The 19,816-nt window shown below is 45.4% G+C and overlaps 1 protein-coding gene across 1 annotated transcript in view; it reads right to left on the reverse strand.

Moving 5' to 3' along the window:
* Positions 1 to 19,816, reverse strand: part of arhgef10 (Rho guanine nucleotide exchange factor (GEF) 10) — a 48,182-nt gene that overhangs the window by 8,278 nt on the left and 20,088 nt on the right. Inside the window, exons 15-22 of the mRNA XM_036541935.1 lie at positions 19,082 to 19,209; positions 18,050 to 18,150; positions 17,423 to 17,544; positions 16,259 to 16,345; positions 15,266 to 15,489; positions 14,487 to 14,644; positions 9,757 to 9,899; positions 4,318 to 4,492 (exon numbers count right to left, since the gene is read on the reverse strand). Coding sequence (XP_036397828.1) covers positions 4,318 to 4,492; positions 9,757 to 9,899; positions 14,487 to 14,644; positions 15,266 to 15,489; positions 16,259 to 16,345; positions 17,423 to 17,544; positions 18,050 to 18,150; positions 19,082 to 19,209 — 1,138 coding nt within the window. The remainder of the gene's footprint in view (positions 1 to 4,317; positions 4,493 to 9,756; positions 9,900 to 14,486; positions 14,645 to 15,265; positions 15,490 to 16,258; positions 16,346 to 17,422; positions 17,545 to 18,049; positions 18,151 to 19,081; positions 19,210 to 19,816) is intronic.

Below are 19,816 nucleotides of genomic sequence, written 5' to 3' on the forward strand. Positions count from 1 at the left end.
TACTTCCTTTTAAGAGATATATGTGGAAGCTCCAGTTGGTGCAGATTTGGGTTTGGGGAACACCAAAGCTACAAGCTGGGCCCGATCCAACCAAGATTAGTTTACTGGGGAATAATTTTCTTGGGCTCCATGGTTGGTTATCATTGCTGCACTGCTCAGGTTAACCGTGAGCTGCCACTCACATTGCTCTACCACTGGATAAAGAGAATGATGGGGTGGCCAACACCACACACAGACAGCACTCACTGGCTATAACAGCAGGAGTACACTTTGTCTGTAATTCAGAGCGTAACCTCACCATCTGGAGAGATCACCCCAGGATATTCAATATTGCAACGCATAAGGCATTTTAAAGATATTCAAAGCATTCCCATAACTGAAAAGCAAAAAATAGCACGCTTTCCTTGCAAGAGCAAAAATAATACTCTCCCTTTTGATCAAAGATGTTTATTACTATTTTTTCAAGAGGACCCCGAGGGGGTCAAAGGGGAACACAACTGGAGAACTGACAGGAAGGAAGTCTTCCAGTGACATCATCGCCTGTGAGACCAGCCCAGGCAGGCACAAAGAGGCTAAATAACACTCAGTGTGTGTGCATTTAAGCTTAGCATTAAGTACCATGCCAACCTCAGAGACCAACAAACAGGCAGCAAAAAAAATACTGGACATTACAATGTAGTTAGATTCTGACAAAGACAATGAAATGTGTGACAGGACATATAAACAAGTCACAGCGACTATTCCCAGTACTACAAACCCATGATCAAAAATAGGACTTGCACAATTTACTGTAAAGTGTTAGTATTTCGGGGACTTGCGTTAACAGATTGATTTCACAGCGTGACCCTGGAAACCACGCAAAACAGACCGCAAACAAGACTCTGAGGACAGAAGTGCGACTTCCTTTTCTGTGCGTCTTGCTCTTTCCATCCCAGCGCAATGCAGCACATAACATTATATGTGTAACCAGTGTACTGCAGAACACTGGTTTGCACAGCTTTAGTAAACACACCAGCAGAGATGCAGCCCGGACAGTGTGGAAGCTTCTACCAGCCAAACAGCTCTGTGACATCACAGGAATTCTGTTAGCTTGTCATTGTGTCTCCCCTTGGGATTGCCAAAATAGACTGCATCGCAAAGGGCGACCCCAAAAAAACTAAATCGCAAGCTCAGTTTTCTGCACTTTTGGTGAAACCCAGCTACGCAAATTCCAGAAAGCAACATGTTGTAACACCAGGCACGAAGTGTGAATCTGAAGTTTTACACAAATTTCACACAAAGGGTAGAGAGGTGCTGAATATTTCATGGCCACAAATCTCACAATCACGATGAAACACTGCACTCGGATAAAAGGCACTCGGCGAGAGGCACTCGTAATCAAAGTCTGTGCTTTACAGTATAATAAATAAATTATAAAGGCTCTTAATTCACTTAGAAGTTATCTCAAAGGCGCGATTATGGAGAGGCAGACTGCTACTGATGCCGAGGACAAAATGTGCAGCGCTTCGATGCGCGCAGCTGCCACTGAGTATAAATAAGCATCTTGCCACAGTGTCAAAGGGCCTAACCCGAAATGGTGAACACACAGCGGACCTTCAGCACGATGTAATTAAATACAGTTTCCATAAGAAGCTGATGGAAAGTGCAGGGCAGAGATGGGCGAGGCGAAGCTTGCCGCTCTGCTCAGTGGGCCTGGTTCTGGCCCGTGGTTACCGGGCTGACCTCCGCTCTGCTGAATCCATCCAGATTTTTTTTCCCCATTTTGCGCTTGCGTTCAAATTACATTTAAATAACACTCTCTGACCTATAAATCAATTGCTTTCCTTTTTTTGGAGCAATGTTTTTGCTACAAATTCCCAAAATGCACGCACAGAAAAGCATTTACACCAATCTAATTTGCTGTAGCTAAAAAGATTCGGGATTCTAAGAAATGACGGCAGTCATATCTGCAGACGGTTACTATGATAATGAATGCTTAAATGCCTGGATGGGGCGCTTACCACTTTGACTGACATTGGATTCGATTTACTGCTTTGCAAAACAGAGGAGGCAGGGCTAACATGTTCATGTTGTCCAGACTCATGTACTTGCAGGCGATGCCAATGGTGCTCAGATAACTCTTGGGGAGAGACTAGAACGGAAAAAAAACCCTCTCTGGCTTGAGTTTTGCCTGAGCCAGAGGGACATATGGAACAGTGGCTGACTTAATACGTTTCCATGGTATCGTAACGAACAGTACAACAAGCTGGTTACTGATACTGAGGCGTTCAGCAGTGACTCAGTACAACCTTCGTGAGAGAGGTTTCATAATCCCAGGCAATTATCAAGTTGATCATGCCCTGTTCTGCACTCAACGCCCGCATACAACAGCTCTCCTTTGCAGCCACAAGTGCCATAGACCCTTGTGTGCGCTCGCACCTATGGGCTTTTTTTTTCCCCACTGAAAATTATCAGCAGTTCAATCTGTTGAATGACTGTTCGGAGCTTGAAATTAAATTTGAACTTTTCTGGAAATGGTCATTATTTGTTAGGAAATGCATCCCCCGGGGCAAAGTATTTTAGTTGGAAGCACGATGTTTTTAGAAGTGAATGGACCTCACAAGGGAGTATTTGTAAATGCTTGGCATGTCCAACCAAACTCTTTCCCTGGGGTTTTGCTGTGTTTTCTGTTACAGATCCTTACAGTCTTTTAAAGCAGCAGTCAGGGTCCACTTCATGTGACAAGTAAGTAATCAAACAAGCCAGTGTTTCGTGATCTTTGTTGTGGTAACTACAGGATTTGTTTGACTGAGTTACAGACAGTCATGATTTTATCTCAAGTCTTTGTCCCTCTTTAAAGCACCTTAAAAAGGCCAACAATTTTGTTCCTTGACAGCCAAGAGGTGGCCGTTTTGTGGAGTGTTTCCCTTTAATCCATAGCTGAACCTCAGGCTAACTGTATGACTCTCTCAACAGAACAATTCATTGGCCTACAGGTGATCTCATCCTCTGGTATGCTTCGATCTTTGTCCCTCTTTAAAGCACCTTAAAAAGGCCAACAATTTTGTTCCTTGACAGCAAAGAGGTGGCCGTTTCATTGAGTGTTTCCCTTTAATGCATAGCTGAACCTCATAGCTGAACTGTACGACTCTCTCAACAGAACAATTCATTGTGCTACAGGTGATCTCACCCTCTGGTATGCTTCTAATGTAGATCTGCAACAATACAGGTCTGGGCAAGAGGGGAAGCTCCCAGGTAATTGCAGTGGCTCCACTGTGCAATGGGGCTCAGCAGCAGTTTCAGACAAAAGGTGAGGTTCATTACTGCAATCGCCATGACTTAACCCTGTCCTCTCCCACATGGCCACGCTGTCCCTGCCCAATTCTGTACTGAATACCCACCCACACCAGATCTGCTGGGCTTTACAAGAAAATCCACTAGAGAGCTTTGTGGTTACAGTCAGCTTGGGGCTTTTTCACAAAAAAAAAAAAAAAAAAAGGAAAAAAATTTGAGTACTTCCGTTGGATTGTGCAATACGGCTCACTAGCAGATTCAAGCAAAAGGTAAGGTTTGTCATTTCATTAGGTTCGTCATCACCACACCTTTACCTCCTCTCCCGAAAAGGATATGCGACAGAAAAAAATGAGAGAAAGGGCAAAATTCTTGAATTAAATTACTAAAGAAAACCAGGGCCTCTGTAACCATGTGACCAATTTCAGTCCTCTCTCGCTGGCTGACCAGGTAGAGCAAGGACAAGACTGACACTGATTAGTAGGGCCTTACCATGGTGTTTACAGACTGTTGATGAAGACTTTAAAGGAAATCACAGCTCAGTCATAGCTAAATGATAGGGGCAGAAGTACACCTGATGGTCACGTCACCTCAACTCAAGGCAACCGATGCAATGACTGTCTGCAGTCACTTTGAACTTTGCTGTGCTCACAGCTGTGCTAATGAACACACATGACTGTAATATTCTAAGATATCATTAAGCACTTGACTCAAAGGCTACAATAAACATCAAACTCAAAAACGACAATCACACATGGTCACAGGAAGCTGTGGTATTTGTTGCACTGGTCTGTGTGCACCGTGACAATAACACTGTAGATCTTCTGCAAACAGTGTTATAAAACATACTAAAACATATTCTTTACAAAAAGTACATCTTCAGTCAAAGTTAAGTAAAGTAAAGTAAAAAGAGCTGGAAAAAAAAAAAAAAACACAGAGCGTTTCAAGGAGTGCCAAGGCAGTCAAAGGTCCTTTCCAGTACACTGTGCGTTCTGGAAACTCACTGTCCTGAATGTTCCGGGGTCCTTGCATGGGCGTGGCTCTTACCTGACAGCATGTGGTGCACAGGTGTGGCGATGTTGATGTCCTGAAGGTGCTCCAGTGTCTCGGTGTGGAAGAGGCGCAGTGTGGACCTGGAGCTGAAGGCGATCCAGATACCCACGCCGGCCACCACCATGTGGGACACCACCATGCCCTCCTCCTGATGGGCCTCCAGCTGCCGCTGCAGGGAGACAGGAGTGTGTTACACACTGACAACGCTCTCCATGCACATGCACGCATACGCTCACACACGCACGCACGCACACACACCACCATGTTCTTTTGCTCATTGGCTTCCAGTTGCCACTGCATGGGGAATGAATCCTTCACGTGCTTTCCACACGTAGACACATGCACAGACACACACACACACACATACAGACACAATTATAAACCTACGCTGGAAATCTGCACCAGGTGTGTCCTGCTCCAGTTCCTGTGAGCCTACGGGTCTCTCTGGTTCCGGTAACAGCCATGGCTCACTTTCATGTCCCGAGAGCAGGGAATTTAAAGATTTGATACGTTCTAGCAATTAACCCATGCAAGGACATACAGGCTAGACGAAGTTAAAAAAAGTTAACTTTGTCCCGATAATCTAATACAGACGGCCCACACTTTTACGACTCTCTGCATTCCTCTAAACCCATCGTAAACTGGATCATCAGAGATTGATAGCTATTTGTACACTTAAATATACTTAGGTGACATGTGAAGTACTGTAGAAGTGTTTGTGATGTGCACTGTATCATGGTTCAAGATTGGCAGGACATGGAGAACAGCAAGATGCAAGTCATTGTTCAGAGGGTTTACAAGACAAAAGGATAAAACAAATAAATCTTCAGCTGCTCACTGTGGTTTAATGAAATAAAACAACAAACTGAATGAGACTGAGGAAAAACAGGCTAAACTGAAGACCCACATGGGATTCTTTTTCTCTCTCCTGTTCTCATTTCCTAGTCTTTCTCGTCATAAATCTGTATTCTGCATCATAAAACAATTAACAAAGGCATTTTTATAAATGTTGTAAACCAGATCTTCCTGACGTGCACTGAATAAGTGACTGCATGGTAAAATTGGAGGAATAAAAGTATATTCTTATGGTTAACATGGACAGAGCTCTTTCAGTGTCACGGAATGCGGAGGAAATTGAACTTGAACTGACCCGGAGGCCTTGAAGTGTAGAGCACGCATACAGAATTCCCAAACTTTTCCTAAAACTGCATTGTATTGCATTTCCCTTAGGGTGCTGTGCAAATACTGAGCAAGTCACGGGCCGGCACAGTAAGAGACCGACTGCAGATTTTTATCAAGGGCTCGGCAGGACGTACGTAACTTCGATGACTGACACGGCTGAGGAGGCAGACAGCCACAGTGAAACAGTGTGGTACGCTGAAGCCTGGAGGCCGAACAAATCCTTGTTTTATTATAAAACCTTGCGAAGCTGAAGAGCCTTTGAGAAGAAAGGACGGATACTGTGGAATCAGGTTTTATAGCTAAAAAAAAAATCCTGAATGCTAAAATCTTTCGGCAATCTATTTTTAAATATGATTCACTTTAATCATGGCAGGGATTTTGCAACAGAATTCAGTACGTGAATCAGCTTCAAAAGAACAGCTTAATAAGTCTGGAAAGTTGAAACCTACCCATTTTCTAAAAAGCAAGGTGAAATTCAAGGACAGGAGAACACAATAACCTCACGAGTCTAAATATTTGTGCTGTGAAGAATGCATTGTTTTATTTGCGGAGAGCTTGTGCTTGCTTCAATTCAATGAGGCAGCGTTTATAGGATTCCAGATACAGTGTAGGTCACTTTCGTCTTTGTTTGCAGAGATGACAAAAGGTTATTGTCTTGCAGAGTACACTCAGGCTTCAGCAGTAATTGCCTCCATGGTTAGACTGTTTTAAAAACCCATTCCTTCTTCCCCACACCAGCATTCTCAGCTGGAGATGTTGGCAGGCAAACATGGAAGGGGGTTCTGCTCTATACTGTTAGCAGTGCCGTGTAGGGTTAAGGTATCTTAAACTGGTTGAATTCCCACGCGGGACGCTACTGTCGTACCCTTGAGCAAAGTTCAGTAAATATCCAGCTGCATAAACGTAAGATGTGTAAGCTGTGCAAGTGGGTCCGGGTAAAGGATGTCTGCACAGCAAATACTCATAATTACGGGCTCCATGAGATTCTCTCTTTATCGCTTTCACATGAAAGCGGAGGTGAGGGAGATGGACTCGGCCCGGGGTCAGTCCGCTTATGGAACTCAACCCCGGGGGGCAGGCAGCAGCAGTAGCCCCCCGTGCCCCTTGAACCCAGGGATGGTGTGTTGACGGCCCCTGCGCGCCACCTCCTCCCTCTCGGGGGCCGCCGCTTTCTCCTTGGCGGGCAGGACGCAGGCTGCTTCCAGGGCGGCGGGCAGGTGGCCCTGTAATGAGCTTAGCGACACTAACGGGATTATGAGTCACCGCGTGCTGGAGGGGAAGTGGGGCTTTGCTATTCCTGGACTGTGGCAGGTGCTGCTGGGGGGGTCAGCGGTGGGGGGGGGGGGGGGGGGGGGGGGGTGGTCGGGTGCCTCCTGGTCCTTGAAAGAGGAATGGCCCTCTTGGGCCCAGACCCCCCCCCCCCACACACACACCCCACCCTCCTGCCCACGCTTTGTACAATTAAGAGAAATTCATCACGAGTGACATCATGGAAACCTCTCTAACAGAATTAGTGAGCGAGGTATGCGGATAAGTGACCAATCACAGCTTGCGTTCTTCCCTTCGCACACCCACATTAACAGAGAATTCCCGTCTGTGGGAAGACTCATAAAATTATGATAAAATAATTCTACACAATAATATATACATATTTAAAGGCAGTAAGGGCTGTTTCTTAGTAAGAGCTGAAACTGTACTAGGCTTTTGATATGCCTCATTTCACTTATATTTGTAGTAAGAGCTGTTAAGATCTCTCAATATTCAGAGATCACTACTGCCTCCTGCTGCTTCATTGTTACCTGAGGCCCAGCCAGGTTCCAGGCAATGGTTGAATCAAAAAGGTGACTAATGGGATTTGCTTGAATCAACATGACCTGACGAGCCGTGGGAGAACTGTCGCCAGCTTCGCCGTTCAGCTTTCACTGTTTGAAGTGTTTTGAATTAAAAATCAAACTAACTGTTGACTCAAGACTGCAAAACTCATTAACCGCCTTTGTGTCCTACTTTAAATCGAGACCTACGTGCCAAATAAAACATTTCATTCATTGAGTCTGATTTTTAGATAGCTGGAAGACAACCCACGCCCTAATTCATATTTGAGTCCTGGTTACTTACCAAAAAGGGAAACACTACAGCTTGTTAGTAGGAGGTGTGAACACATGGTTAATTTTACACGTGTAAGTTTCATCGGCACTTCAGAGCTGCGGAACAGTACTGTCTGCCAAAGCTCCATTTCCCACAGTTTCTAAAAACAGTGAGAATCTTTTTTTCCCCCTGACCTCATCGATCCAAGATACTTAGCTGCACGGTGTCTTTAACAGAACAACAAATAAAACCAAAACCCTCCTAATGACTCCAGGACAAACCCAACACGGTGTGTGGGATGCTGCAATGTTATACCGCATGCACTGGCCACAGAGGCAAAAATGTGAACTATGCTCAGAGTCTCTGCTCGGAGTATCTGAATTCTGCTACGCCCACTCCTCTTACTAAAGAAAGCAGAAGCTGGTGTTGCGTAATCCATTCTGAATAAAATGACTCGGGGGAGGAATTTCATGGCAGCGGGTTTTTTTTTTCCCTTTTCTTCCGAGTTCTAAAAAACAAACATTCAGAGCGCAGACACTTCTCCTTAAAGATACCTCGAGTCTACTACTAAAACCCACACAGAGTCAAATTAGTAACCATGTACTGTATCAATGACTTTTGATGTACATTCAGCCCCCCGATTATCCGTCGTGTGGATAATCCGGGTGGGGATTATATGGTTTGGGGATAATCTCTGGCGGTTTGTCTCGCCATATTACCACTGTCCTCTCCTTCCTCTCTGAATTCCTTCCTTCTAGTCCTTCCTTCTAGTTCTGAGTTTCCATTCAAGGGTTTTTTCCACTCCACATCTCCAACTCCCATCCATATGTTAAGACTGTCTTAAGTCTGTCCTCAAAGGACACTTAAAAAAGCACTGGGGACAAGACCAAAAATTCTGGGGGTCAAAGGTCAAAAGATGATAGAGGTGTGACATTAAGGACCAGCTAATTCCCTAATTACTACAGACGCTTTGCAGTTGATGATACGGTTTCACAGCTACAATTAACACATTTATTTACTTGACATTGCAGATGACTACGATCGTACCATCATAACTAAAGACTGTGATACCGTTTGATAAGCAATTGCATTTGACACGAACTGTTAAGATTACATGCACTTGATCAATGGTGCTAACAAACGGTAGATAAAGACATAAGTCAAGACACACTGTGAATAGTCTGAATAGTGCTCTCTACCTGCATCCCACCACAACTTTGTGTTGTTATGCATTCAAGTGCTTGCAGAATATGTAACCATCGGTAATTATGATCATTTGTCCGACAGATCTTGAGATTCACTCGAAATCACCATGACTGCAAGAAAAGTCAGTTTCACTGATTCTCCTCAAGCCATTGAGTTTGGCCCACAAAGAGCTCTTGTCTCATCAAACCCAGGTCAAACAGCATTCTGATGCCATCCTAATCATTTTCAAACACAGTAAACTGCATGCGTATGTCTCTGTCCTTCTTTCTGTATGAGCTCAACACTTCAGTGAGGTCACACCCTTGTACAGTTTGTTGGTGTGCATCTTCAGCCACATTACGTACTACTGCAAAAAGCCAACATGGGTTGAGAAACTAAGCCAAATTAACAAGGGCATTCTTTACTTTTTCCGAGCTGGAGTAACTTAACCTGGGTCTGATGTCACTGAGTGTGGACAATGGTGCATTGAGGAGCAGAAAGGTGTGAAAGGGAAAATCTGACCCATTTTAAAAGGTGTGTGCAAAGCCGGATCTGTGATCTCCTCTTTGTGGCCGAGTGTACAAAATAGGCCAGGCTAGAGCGCCGGAGGGTAGGTGGTTCCTGAAATGAGGTGTGAATGGAGGGTAGACCTGGGGGAAATGTATTGCTGGTCACGCAGTATGTGTCGGGGAAAACTGTACTGACACGACAAATGTCTGTTATCTGTCAAACGTCTAGACTTTGCCCTGCACTTGGTCTGTGGACTGTCTGTTCCCTGTCCAGCCAGCCCCGTTCCCGGGCTGTGCTAGCCTGGTGCACCCACGCCTTTTATTTTTCACAGATAAAACTGTCCCTGCAGGACATGGCACTAGGCTGCCTATCTCCTCTGTTACAATAAGAATCTGTGGCAGTACTTTGTGTACTCACTGCACAAAAATGGCATGACAGGCGAGCACAAGGGCATGCTGGGATAGGACATACCTCGATCGTGTGCGTCTTGGTGCTGATGATGAAGACCTGCCCTCCGGAGGAGGCCCAGACGTGGTCCTCCATAGCCACCATGCTCTTCACCGGCAACACCCCCAGCTTCACCATCTTTGGGGAATCGGAGCACCAGGAGCCGTCTGTGGAAGGGTTGGGGGTGGTTAGTACATGTCATTACATTATTGTCATTTAGTAGACGCTGTTATCCAGAGCAACTTACAATTTTTACATGTTATCCATTTATATGGCTGGATATTTACTGAGACAATTCTGGGTGAAGTACATTGCCTGAGGGTACTGCCGAAGTGCACCAGCGGGGAATCGAACCAGCAACCTTTCAGTTGTGAGCCTTGCTTCTTATCACTACGTTACACTGCTATCCTGCACTGCTACATACCGCTAATGCTAAATGACCAAGGCCCAACTCATTCTGACAGAATGCAAATGTCTCCACATGACAATGACTCTTTCTTCCCATACAACAACTATGCCTTGGCACAGACATGTCAATGCTAACATGTCAGTATCATTACAAGCGTGTGCGTGTGTATGAAAATAATTCACATTCAAACAGAAATGACTCACACAGTCAACCCCATTCACATGGAGGATTCCCACCAGAGCAAGTATCCAGCTAGCCTCCTTTGGTTTGTGGGTGTAGAGTCAGGGCAACCGCATTCTCCAGCCTGCCTCTGTATAACTGCTCTGTGTTTTACACATCCGACTCTAATACTCCTCTTTCTGTCTCCCCCTGTTCATGGCCATGACTTTCATCATGTCTTATAAGACATTTATAAGCACTAGAAGCAATAGGTGTGTGTGCGTGTGTTTCTCTGTCTGTGTGCACATGTATGTGTGTGTGGGAAAATGGGAAGGAAGCAATAACATGCCATGACTGAGGTGGACCAGGAGGGGCACTACTGAGCAACCTGTCCTTCTCATTCAGTTCACAAGTGGCTGCACCCAGCTGCAAATGAGAGACTATCAGTGCAGCTCTGTCTTCACAACTAAACAATTCAAAACTCTGATAGGAAGAATTATTGTAATGATGGGTTCTCGCTCAAACTTGACTCATTACAAAATGTTTGAAGTTTGAAGCAACGACATGGATGGTGGCTCTACTGGAACTGCACAGTAGTCGCACCAAGGGCGAAACACTAGCTACCAGGTAAAACCAAGGATTTCCTCAGTCTACACCTCAAATAAGGATACAATTAAACTATCACTGCCTGAATCTTCCAATTACAGCCTCACAAAACTGGATATTTTCAATGAAAGAGACAAGACATCTCAGACATGAAACAGAGTCTGGGACGCAGCAATCATAGGCTTGACGAGCTGTCTGAGGGTAATGAGGTAATAACAGCACAGAACCGAGCAGGGCGAGGGCTATGCGTTTCGGTGACTTAACGGGATACAGAGGATTAAGCCGCATGGAAAAAACAGAGCGAGATGTCGATGAAATAGTGTTCCAGAGACGTGAAGGAGACAGAGCCAGACACATTCCTTTAGCATTGTGAAATTCCCTTCCTGAGTTTATTTTGCAGGCTGACAGTTTGGGGACAGTTCTTTCCTCTTTATTTCAACTCTCATGACAGCACGGATCGCCTGCATATGTGATGCGGCCTCACCGCAGGAGAAACTGAAGATTTAAATACCCCGGTTTCGGATTAGGGACTTGTAGCACACAACATCCCTCCTAACATTTGCAGCACACAACATCCCTCCCAACACTTTTGAATATTTAAATGCTAAAACTGTCAGAGGCTGATGCCCCAGCAGGGCTGATTGGCTGACTGACAACAGACACCAGCATCAGAGATCACAGGCAGGGGCGTGAGGATCGCTGGGGAAAAAAGAGGGGAGAGTCAGGGGCCACAGAAGGGGCATGTGTTCTTGAGATGAATCTGGAGAGAATGTGAGCTGTGGATTTGTTTGCGTTGTATGAAAAGAAAGAGTTACACCAGCTCTGTTTTTCTTAAATTCTTTCCACTGTCAACAGCAGTAAAGTATGTAAAAAAAAAAAAAAAAAAAAAAAAAAACCTGGCCTGTGTTGCATCATACTGGGCTGCAGGCCACACTGTCTCAGGTATTGACGAAAGGACTGATAAATGGTCCCTGATTGTAAGTCTTTCCCTGCAGCTCTTTCTGAGCCCACCTCTTCCTGTTTATCTGATGGACTCTGGGTGGAGTTTTGTCCACTACAATACGGCAGGAATGATGTACAAGGCGAATACGTCATGGACACTGGCCATGACCACATTCAGCTCCTGTTGTATTTTGTGCACGCGAATCATTTGAAGGTCAAAAATGCATCGTAGGTTCTACCTCGAGGGCATTCAAAGTTCAAAGGCATTGTCAAATGCTAATCCAAATTAGACATGCAATTTGAGCTTGCCCTCAGATAGTGCGGGTGACAGGAAGGTCTTCAAGGCTAGAAGAAATGTAATAAATGTCTTAAAGCCTCTTACCAAAAGCCAAAAAAAGTAAAAAAATGGATGCTGAAGAAACAGGATAGGATAAGTTAAATGTGTTTTTAAGTACTTGTTGACAATGCTAGTAGGACATATCTCATGTTATCATGTCCGTACTCAAAAATCCAAAGTTTATCCATGGTGGAGCCAAAAACCTCTAGAACCCAATTTCACAGACAGCTACAAAATCGATAAACTCTGATGACTTCTAAACACCAAGCAGATGCTCAATTTCCTGTGCGGATTACGAACATCATGCGCTGTGCAGCACAATGGCAAAGGGGATGTGAAATGCAGTGAGGGAACAGGGAAACGCCTCACGAGAAAAACACCCCAGGTAGTTAACCTTTCCTCTGTCCATTAGCTGGGGATTGCTTGAATCATCTTTTTTTCTCTCTGTCTTCATGAAGAGATTGCAGGAGAGGAGACAGAAGAGATTGAGAGGGAGAAGGGGAAGGGGATGGATGAGACGAGAATGAGAACAGAAGAAGATTAGAGAGGGGGAGACACAGAAACAAGAAAACAGAAGGAGAAGGAAAAGAGACGATAATGAGAAGAAGGGGAATAGACGATTAGAGAAATTTTAGGGGAGAAAAGTCGAAAGGAGACGGAGAGGGAGAGGTCACAAGAAGGACACCAGCCAGAGGGGAGACGCTGAGAGGAAACCCAGCAGCAGGCAGGACTCCACCAGACCCCGGCAGCTGTGCGGAGAGCTCTGGGGGGACAGAACCGAACCGCACTGAGCAGAACCCCCCGTGTGCCTCCTACGGCTGCAGACACGGCGGCTCAGTCCTCCCTCCGCCGTCTGCGGGGGAAAAATAGGTCACCGCTGCTACAGATTACTCATTCCTCCCGGGCAAGCGTGGCGAGCTCGGCCGGGACGGCGATCTACAGGAGCGGAGCCGCGTCTGCAGGGCGGAGCTGAGGGGTGACTCACACCGCTCCACACGGTGAGCGAGACCAACGGATTCTCCAGCCCCTTTTTAAAGAGTCTGCGATCCTCAGGCGTCGCCTCTTCCCCGTCCCCTCGTCCAGTCCGGGTTTCGAGGCACGAGGGAATTCGTAAATAAACAGTTGTGAGTGTTTTGGAAGAGCCCGCTGTTTACAATCCAGAAATTAAATAAACACCGGATCGGCTGCTGGTGAGCTTGCACAATGCTGTGCGCAGTCAACAGCTGGTAACGTGATTCAGCACAATTTTTGCCAAGTGTAAGCCCATCATTTGTTTTGAGTGGAGAGAAAATCAAACTCATATGACCACAAATAAATCCGATCTTCACTACTGACCTTGTCCTTTGAGCTTTTAATACCATTTGTCCTTGCCTAAATGCGCAACGGCTTTTGACAATTTTGAAATTGGATGAAAATCTTGCAAAGTGCACTATAAACTTCTTAACAAGGACATCACGATGGAGTGAGTGAGGCAATGGGTCAAAACCACGTCATCACAGATATGTGGTTTATCTCCTATTTTCTACATCCGGTGTCAGCAACTGTACAAGTGAGAGCCTGCAGTGGCATCTTATCGATTACACAGACCAGGCACTCATTGGTTCTAGCCCGCCTTGCAAAAGTCAAGACATCTCTGCACACACAGGGTCTTGCTGACTCACTCAGTGTTCCACATTGCGCACTTGTATTCAGTGTGCGGTGTCTAATTGGTTATTGTCCTGTCAGTCAGACACGCCTCCAGGCAAGGACAGGGGAAGCCACAGACAGAAGGAAATTCAGCCGTCACGACTGGAGCATCACTCAGAAAGGTCAGCATGGGCATGCACCACCCCAAGGCTGGATTATGGTGTGCACCAAAATGACACCAAATGAATACATTAATAAATAATCATAATAATTTAATTCAGAAATCTCTCAGCATTTACAGAAGATAGCACAGTAGCATAGTGGTAAGGCAGTGTAGCATAGCGGTAAGAAGCAGGGCTTGTAACTGAAAGGTTGATGGTTCGATTCCCTCCTGGGGCACTCCTGCTGTACCCTTGGGCCTGGCACTTAGCCCAGAATTACCCCACTAAATATCCAGCTGTATAAAAGGTTAACATGAAAACTAACCTATGTAAGTAGCTCTGGACTGGAAGAGTCTGGACTCTGGAAGAGTATTTGCTAAATGACAATGCTATATAATAAGAGATTGCAATGTGAATGGGAAAATTCACAAATAATATACTGTGCAATATTACAGACCACAATGTCATATCTAATACATAGTCACTCCACTTATTCACCTTAACGGAGTCTCACCTGGTGATCTGGAGAATACGGCCACCGAGCCGCTGACAAGGCCAGCATACAAACACTGCGACTTGTACACCAGGCTGATCACCGTGGACTTGTCCGGTGTGAAAAAGTGCTGCAGGCGGATCTTCTTGGAGCGCTGGCTGCTCTTGTATACCGAAATACTGCAGGATTGCAGGGAAAAAAGGCAAATGTGATGACTCAGAATTCATTAAGTCAGGACAACAACACAGCTCCTGTGCTGGCATCATGTAGGCCAGAGTGCTCCCCCTGGGAAAAAAGCTTAACCGAAGTGCTAAGCGTTGATGGGGGGTGGGGGTGGTAATGACTGGAAGACCAGCTTTACTCTACATAACTTAAGAAACAAAGTTAAAAACGCTACACGTTTTACACATTCAAATACAGCGGGTTCAAGTCTGCAAGGCACATTTAATCTTTCTTTTGGAAATGTACCTAAATGCTTCCTGGAGGCAGTTTACAGGGAAGAATTATAAACACTGTGGTATCAAACCAAACACCTTCTTCAGCTTTTATTTCCCCACAGAACAATTCTTAACACGGTTGCCTTTTAATTCCTTTAGCAATGTCCCAAACATCAGAGATGGGGCTTTTCAGGGTAAGAAGCTGGGACACTAACACAACAAAGGCCATCAGCTTCAAAACTGCTTTCCCCCCCATAAGTCTTCCCCTGATTACATCTGGATATAAGCACTGAGTTGCAACTGGATTTGTTTGTGGGCATGGCGAGATGCACCCAGACGGCGGTGTCAGCTGTGGGGGCATACCTCCCCTCCTCCATCCCCAGACAGACCGTGGGGGTGTCGCTGCCCTTCCCTGGGGTGGGGTCACTTTCGGGGCCCTCGCCCCCCTCCAATGCGGTTTCCTCTGGGGGAACGTGGACCATGCACAGGATGCGGGACTCCACGTTGAAGCACTCTGTCACCTTGGGGTTGGAGCTCTGCAGTGACACCACGGAGATCTGGCCCATCTGATTGGTGCAGCTGGCCACCTGACCAGGGATAGGAGGAAATGGTCATGGGGGCGGGGATTAAACACTGCACAGTATTCCCACTACTGACCACAAGGTAGCTACTCCCGACTACAGCGACAGCTCCTTTCTTTTACAAGTCGCTTGAGATAAATGACCGAATATAAATGTAAATGGAGAAAATAACCTTCACACATCAGGCTGAGAGATAATAGAGCTTATAACAGAGAAAGACAGAGTACGCTGTCAGCAAAAAGCGGAAGATCAATCCCTTAAGGACACTGTGCTGAACGCCCTCTTATCTCTTAGATACACTCGCTGTGGAGGCAGTACTAAAAGGAACTCAATATGAAGAATGACTCCCACACTAAAGGGAACTTTAGTTTCTGTTCTGAGTAACAGCCATTATGTAAGCAGGGATGGGCTGAGATGGGCTTATTCATTACGACATCCACAGAGCTAGACTTTTACTAATATTTCACAGCTGACACCAACAGCAATAAAACTACAGCTGTTATAAGATTGATCATCCTAACACAGCTGGCTCAATGAGGTGTAGGACAATCGCCAATGTCCAACATTTGACCTTCAACTTTGACCTTGCGTGCATTCTTAACTCTCACTGCTATAATGCCGTTTTGCCATTAGATGGCCTGGTTCCCATTGTTTGTATCATCTTTTTAGAACTATTGTCTGTATTCTGAATGGACACGGCCAGTTGCTTCATTGACAGCTGCATGGAGCTGGCATGGTGACCCCGATTTCGGGGTGATAGGAGAGGCGCTCTTACCCAAACACAGCCGTGGCCCAGAGCGGGCGTGTCCGCGGTGCTCTCGGGGCTGTACAGGGGCTCCGGGTTGTGGACCGCACACTCTACCTGACAGACAAGGTGAGACACAGCTGCGACCTTAGCTAACAACCACTTTACAGTCAACAAAATGGCTAATAGTATTAGCTAGCCCTGTGCCCTGTGACAAGGGTAGTTAGTTAGCTATCAGAATAAAACACTTCTAAAGATAACTAGCTAGCTGTGTTTCACCCATTTAAATCCATACGAAACCTATGTAAAATCTATAAAATACTAAAAAATCTACAGTATGTATCAGTATGGCCTTAGGACATGATTCTGTGTTGTTACATGCATGTTGGGATACTATCAATGCCAAGGCAAAATGAGCTAACAATAATTAATCTGGGAATGTAAGATATTTTTCAGCAGCAATCCATTAGGGTCATTAGATTCCCATTATGAGCTACAGAATGGTTTCTATATCATTCAGTACAAATCTGTAACCATTACTGATGAAGTATGCTTTTAATGAGCACGTTAATTCCTAACTTTCATGACAGACTCAAAAGGTTGGACTTGAGTGCAGAAACAGATATATGACTGAGCTTACTTTAAACTGTGGAAAAGTACTGGGGTCAGGGTGAAAAATATGTATTTGGCATTGCAATAGGTAGGGAATATATATTTCTTGTGATCATGAGATATGTGATTAATAACACCATTCAGAGGAGTGATTTTTCTTTTTCCCTGAGAAAACAAACAAACAAAAACAATAATGGGTTGCCATGGTGATAGATCTTCCAGAGACAGCACTACCACGTGGTAACCAGTGACATATCTCAGAATGGGAGACACATTGCAATCTAAGAGTTGCTATTCCAACTGAAATATTATATGGCATTCGCCATTCAGACCTTTTTATTCTCCGCATCTTTAAAAAATAAATCTTAGTATGGTTGACTTGCATGGTGTTTATAGAGCTGGACAAGGAGCTGAGGGTTTGAATCCTGAATGGAATCACTTCACCTTATTTAAGGAACTTGAATATACAGCTGCATAAAAGATGTGCAAGAATGCAAAGCTATATAAAGGAGTGTGGTAAGCAAGTGAATGATAATGTCATAAAGGGCCCATTGTTTGGGGGAAAACTGAGGTCCTGCCCACCTTGAACTCCTGGAGTTTGGACATCACCACAGGCATTTGCCTCAGCAGGAGAGGGTGTTTCTGTTTCTTCATCTGATTCCCATCATCCTCTGCAAAGAACCAGCCCTGCAGGTTGTCCTCCTCTGTCAAAACAAAAAAACGCCCACGTGTTGCATCCCCATGAGGAGGAACGGTTTTCCATTTCACCAGTGGAACGGCGGACCCGGCGTGCATCAATAAAAATAAATACGGACCTTGAAATGGGTCGTGCACTCTCCTTTCCAAAGAATGTGTTACGAGAGACCAGTATCCATAATCTACATTCCAGATACCGAGAATTTACAACTTAATGCAGTTTTTTACAGTCCAAGTCCATACAGTTGGCACCATCAAACTGAATAACGACATTGGCTTCATAAGCAGAGGTCATTAAAGCATAATGACTGTGAGATCGAATGTTAAGACAATCAGCATTACAAAAGCTGATAATAATCCAGATATTTAATATGGGGAGAATTATTCCTCTGAAGAAGAAAAAGGCTAGCCTAGGATTGCCTGCGTGCTAGTGTGTTAGCTGCTACACTACTTTTGCAGAGGGGACCAAGCAAGTGCAGCAGACACAGGAAATGAGGAAGACCTTGGACGTACCCAGAGCCAGCTTGGCCATCTGTAAATTACTGATCCAGGACTGCTTGATCGCTGGGGTGAATGTATTAAACACCGCGGTGAAGTATGTCGGCCGTCCGGACCTGCCAAGAGAGGGGACAAGAGTGGCATTGTTGAGTCTGTTTATCCCACAGCCAGGCCTGCCATGTTCCCCGCGTGGAGCCAAATATCTCGCCTTCTCCTACGATCGCGAAACGGGCCAGGAGATCAGGCCTCCATGCGCAACGAACGGCTGCAGGGATAACTGGGTTTTCCTCTCAAAGGCGAGAAAAATGAGAGGGGGAGAAATCCAGAGGCTATTTTTACGCCGAACGGAGCCATCATCATCAGAGCAGACGGAACCCAGAGCCTTCATTAGGGCATGCATCTTTTCATCACTCTGTCGATGGTGGTCAGATTGGGGGGGGGGATCCATCTGGGATGAAAACGGGTGCAGCTGCGCCCCTGTCGAAATGTGTGCCTGACAACTTAATTTGCCCTGCGATCGGAAAACTTACACCAAGGGACGGAGGGTGACGTGCAGTGGTCAGAATAACTGGTGCACGAAAACCACATGCGACGTCATCTATAGAAAAAAGGAAGCGGGAGTGTAGGAGAAGAACCAGTTCTGGATTCGTGCCTTGGAGTGACATAAAAAGCACAACAGAACAACACTAACACTGCATTTGTGGTGGCAGTGTGGTGCAGTGTTAAGGAGCAGGGCTCGTAACCAAAAAGGTTCCTGGTTCGATTCCCCGCTGGGGCACTACTGCTGTTGTGCACTTGGGCAAGGTACTTAAATCCACTATTGCTTCAGTAAATGTCCAACTGTATAAATCGATAATTGTAGCCGATGTCAGTTGCTCTGGATAAGTGTGTCTGCTAAATGGCAATGTAATCTAATATTAAACACAGCAACAATTATACATATTCAGGGGCATGCTAGTGTAAAAAGACTGTATTAAGAAGGATGGCATGGGAGTCAGTGGCGGGCGCTATGGCAACACTGCAGACCCGCCATTGAGCGGTACTGACTTGTCGTGCTTTCCAGGCAGCTGCAGCTGGATCCTGCAGCGATCTGCTGCCCGGATCTCCTCCTCCTTCCTGAGGATCAGCCTCTGGAGGCCCGACACCCAGTCCTGGGCCACCGCTGAGTTTACATTCTGCAGTGGAGAAAGAGAGTTAGTGCTGGACACAAGAGTGAAAGGCTGCCGGTTTGATTCCTAGGCAGGATGCCATTGTTGTAACCAACCCAAGTTGCTTCAGTAAATATCCTGCTATATAAAAATGTGTTAAATATGTTAAATGCATAAGTCTCTCAGCATGAGGGGCGTCTGCTAACCAAATAATGTAACTTAAGAAATGGGAGCTGGTTGGTTGGACAAGGGAGTCGGTTTCTTCTAGATCTGGCGTTGGGACCACGCAGCCCGTGCACCAATAAAAGCACAATCAATGTTTAACGTGACCCACCAGAAATCCTAACTTAATAAAATATGAAATTATGCTTAAAACATTAATAAACGGACATACATCCTGGCTTGCCTGTGTCATCCCAACACTCACTACAGCTGCTACTTACAGCAAATGTGCCACACAATGGTCTCACTAATGCAGCATGACACACCCGACTGCTCATTTCTGCGTGATATACGATGAAACCGTTCTGTTGTTGATGACAAAAAGTAATAGCGGTATTTTAATTACCCAGCAGTTTAATTAACATTGCAAGCAAAACCCTGCTGCACTTTAACTGTATTGCTCCATTAGTGA

Source organism: Megalops cyprinoides, chromosome 12 (assembly GCF_013368585.1).
Source record: "Megalops cyprinoides isolate fMegCyp1 chromosome 12, fMegCyp1.pri, whole genome shotgun sequence".
In the NCBI taxonomy this organism is placed as follows: domain Eukaryota; kingdom Metazoa; phylum Chordata; class Actinopteri; order Elopiformes; family Megalopidae; genus Megalops; species Megalops cyprinoides.